The 4,363-nt window shown below is 43.8% G+C and overlaps 1 protein-coding gene across 1 annotated transcript; it reads right to left on the reverse strand.

Moving 5' to 3' along the window:
* Window positions 1-989: 989 nt before the first annotated feature.
* Window positions 990-2,590, reverse strand: LOC125510165 (noroxomaritidine synthase 2-like). The gene has a single exon (XM_048675261.1). It carries the CDS (start codon window positions 2,559-2,561, stop codon window positions 1,047-1,049), a length of 1,515 nt encoding a protein of 504 aa, XP_048531218.1. The 5' UTR covers window positions 2,562-2,590; the 3' UTR covers window positions 990-1,046.
* Window positions 2,591-4,363: the final 1,773 nt, after the last annotated feature.

Raw genomic sequence — 4,363 nt, forward strand, 5'->3', positions numbered from 1 at the left:
TAGAGTGGCTGGTGTACTAACTAGAAGCACCTTCCATCTATTCTACAATCGGTTGAAGAATAGACAATTTTGAACTGCAAAGAACCCTCCCGGTGGGTCAGTACTTTTTTGGCATGACAATTTTCAAACTATTTGTCAGAATAACACAAATAGTACACAATTGGAAATATATCGATTATTTGCATTCTTTTCTATGTCGAACACTATTCTAGATTTGTTACGGTTTAAGAGCATTTTAAAAACCAGGCGACACCCATCGAGTGGAATAGAACTTATTTTCACTGAACCGAGACACATGAACTGTGCGAGGGAATTATTTGTACTACGACGGTCAAGTGTGGCTCACTAAGCCGCACAGATGAACTGCATGATATGCACATCTGAATTGTGATGGCTGGGGTGCGTTCAGATGACTCTCATTCCCCTCCCATATGAAAGTGAACTTCATTAGGAAAAAGCAACTTGCTTGGAGAAATTTTACCATTTTGTAATATTTTGTCAGCCTCTCCAATAACGAGTGAACTTCTCGACTACCCTGCATTTTGGCGGTTCTTCTTATGTACATTTTTCAAAGCTGCGTGTAACACGAGGTTTGGACTATGAGGGACATGAGTGGTGAGCTTCACGGGTTTTCCTAACTATTTCTTCTTATAGAGTGAACCACCAAACTTGGTAGAATGAACTACACTTTTCAATAATTACATAAGGGACCATGATATTTTATAGAACATCCCCTCACACACAAAAAATGTGGTGGGACGAGAGTAGTGTGGAATACAACCACCCTAACCTTTTTGGCATAGGTCACATGATGTTTGCTCGTAACGTGTTTTTCATGTGCATGTGACTGTACCGCGGGGATATTTATCAATACATGGTAAATAAATAAATCATTCAAAACACTACATCTTGATATTTATGTTTGAATTCTTGGAGTAAATATTTGTGAATATTATAATTCATGTTAAGTAGGGTTTGCACAACATGTATTAAGCGATAATGACTTCCCTTTATTCATATATAGAGACACATATATACATATACCCTTACATTTGTACTTTACTCAAGTTCACCTTAAGCCCATTCTTCATTTGTAGAAGACATGACAACTTCGTGTCGATGGCTTGTCCATTAACCATTTTCACATCAAAGTTACACACGATAGCAGCGATGATGATCTTCATCTGCATGATTGCAATGTCCTTGCCAAGGCACAACCTTGCCCCTGAGTTAAATGCTGGGAACTTGTTCGAGGGTACGTATCGCAGTTGACGTCCATCATTAGAGAGCCACCTCTCAGGTCTATACTCCAGACAGTCGGACCCCCAAACAGACTCCATTCTACCGACGGAGTAGATAGAGACGAGGATGATGTCCTGGGCACAAACAACATGGCCACTCGGCATCACATCAGTGGATACCACCGACCTGCGCTCGATAGGGATCGGCGGGTACAACCTGAGTGTCTCCAACAAGGTGGCTTGCAGGTAGACTAGGGGTCTAACCTCTTCTGGCTCAAATGTCATCATCGTGACAGCGCCAGCAATGGCTGCTTTGCGGGACATGATGGGTGCTAGTTCGTTGCGAATGCTTGACACGATGTGCGGGTTCTTGGCGAGGTTGTAGACAACCCATGGCAAGGTAGTGCCAATCGTGTCCCTCCCAGCGATCATATATGTAATGAGTGTTGCCTGTAGTAAATCATCATTGTAGTTCTTGTCATTGACATAGTTAGACAAAACATCAATGTGTACTTCTTGACCAATAATATGGCCCTTCTTCCTCCTCTCCGTGATCATGTCCATGATGAAGCCGCGAAGAACCGCTTGCGCGGCGGCGAGCTTCCTCTCCGGACCGATGTTCAGGCGCCTCATCACCTTCCAAAAAAATGCCGGCACAATGTGACGGACAAAGCCCACCTCCATGACCGTGTCCATCGCGTTCGCGACGTGTACCGACGGCATGTCGAGGGACAGATAAGCGGGGTCCACGCTGAAGATGGTTGTGGCATACAGGTCGAACACAAGCCTCATCAACATATCATTCATGTCAACATGAGTATTGGTTCTCACCATGTGGTCCATGAAGGGTAGGAGACTCTTCTCCACCTTGTCGTGACAACACTTAGTCATCAACCCAACCAACAGCGGGTTGCTCAACACACTCTGGTAGTTGGCACGCTCCCGTCGGGATGACTCGCCATCTGCGCTGAAGAGAGAGCCTCTCGTCATGTCAAAGATTTCGGCATAATCTTCGCCCTTGGGATAGTTTGTATGGTTCGAGCTAAAGATGTATTGGATATTTGTTGGGTCGCAGGTTATGAACATCCGTATGCTGGCTATGGCAACCTTTAGGCTGTGACCAGATGGTGTGAGGAGGTCAAAGGAGATGTAGTGATGCAATCTGTGTAGGTTGACGACCATGGAAGGGAGGATGCCTACTACTGGCCAGCTCACGGGCAACAATGGGTTCTTACTAGACTTTATGTAGTATAAACCTACAATAAGTACATGTACCACAACTATGGAGATGACTAGTTCTGGCAGGAACGAGAATGCCATTCTTGGAAGAGATGTGTGATGTATGTATGGAGATGTAGTGAGATGCAAGCCGAGATCTCTATTTATAGAAGAAGCTAGTACAAAACTTGTGTGCACATATGGAAACTCCTGTCGTTTTCTTGTGAAAGAAAAATAATAAATGTGGCAGGTTTGGTGATCACAAGCTGTTACCGCATTAATTATAAGGATTGCACGTACTACTCCATATGAAATATCCACCTACTACTACTAGGATAATAGGTAACGCTTACAGAATTGTCTGCGATGGCGTTGTGGCTCGTTGGTGTAGATTCATGTAGCTGGTGAGGTTAAGATTTGCAGGGTTTGTCGGGTCGTTGAAGGTGGCTGCTTCCCTTTTGTAGTTTGATCCTCCTACCTCATCTCTATCACGTCGGTACAACCTCTAGTGTCGGCGTGAGGTCTGTGAAAAATAATGAAAGTTTGACTTTTGGATCTGTGGCTCTTCCGCTTGTGACAACTTTCTCTCCTACGCGTTATAGTCCGGCAAGATCGTGGTTTTGATTACTTCTTGTCCGCAGTCAACATTGGTATACTAGCTATAATGATAAAGTGGCATGCGGCGGCGAGCCATCGACCCGTCTAGGTGGAATAAGGTCGGACCCTTGAAACTTCGAAGTAATTTTTTAAATTTTCTAGAGGTATTTATATTGCTAATTTGGTTAATAGACCTACATGTTCTTTTCACAAAAAAGGTTAGGATGGTGGACATATTCCCAACCGACCACATATGAAACTTCAGTTTTAACACTTTATTTGTCTGCTAAATTACTATGAATTATCGGTGGTAACTCATCAATTCGAAAGTCGACAACTCTGGTGAGTTGTGCATGTACTCCCATCTATGTGTGTGCTCGAGTGTTTATATTGTACACGTGTCCGTAACTCCGGTGAGTGGGTGTGTGTACTCCGGTAGTTTATATCGTCTCAAGAGGTAATATATCTAGACTAGGGGGAGGCGTTTTGGCTCCCGGGTGCATTTGCACCTGGATGAATAGTAAAATAAAAAAATAGTAATTTTTTTAAATCTGATTTTTTGGTAGATGTTTGAGTTAATGTCGTAAGCATGCTCGACAAATTTCATGCGAAACGGAGCAACAATGTTTCATCGGTGAAAAAAAAATTGGGTGTGACATTTTGGGGTAACAATTGATGTTTAATCTGTTTTCTTTTTGCACAGGCCAAACTACTTAACATTTTTGCCTAAAAATTTCAGGGTAGTATTTGAATGTGTCAAAGAACACATAAATTTTTTGTTAGATTTCTGTGACATTACAAAATTCATTTTCCACGGGCAGGATCACGTGCTCCCAGAAGCCGAATTGCATTTCCGGACAGCCCACACACTAATTCGATGAAAAGACTCATGAACATCTCTAGATGGCCCACGTACTACAAGGACAATGGCATGAGGATTATATATAAATACAAAGTGACAACGTCCATGTCGGGTGGTAGGTGCGACATATGCCAACGGGTGGCTTATTATTGTGGGAGCCAGTAAAACATCGCCGGTGCCTGGAAATGGGATGAGACGAAGACATGCACGCCGGCGAATCTTACCCAGCTTCGGGGCTCTCCGTGGAGATAACACCCCTACTGCTGCTCTGCGGGGTCTCCGCATGATCACTCGATGAACAAGTAGCTACACGGTGCTCCTTGAGCTGTTTGGCGAGAGGAGGAAGAAGGGCTCTGCTTGCTCTCTTCTCCTCCCTACGTGGTGTCTAAAACTAGCAGGGATCAACCCTTTGCATGGGTGTTCCGGGGGGTTTATATAGGCCTAC

The sequence above is a fragment of the Triticum urartu genome, chromosome 5, assembly GCF_003073215.2.
Source record: "Triticum urartu cultivar G1812 chromosome 5, Tu2.1, whole genome shotgun sequence".
NCBI classification, from domain to species: Eukaryota; Viridiplantae; Streptophyta; class Magnoliopsida; order Poales; family Poaceae; genus Triticum; species Triticum urartu.

Excerpts from the sequence above, each read along its gene's own strand:
- LOC125510165 (XM_048675261.1), bottom strand. The coding sequence starts at position 2,561 with ATGGCATTCTCGTTCCTGCCAGAACTAGTCATCTCCATAGTTGTGGTA.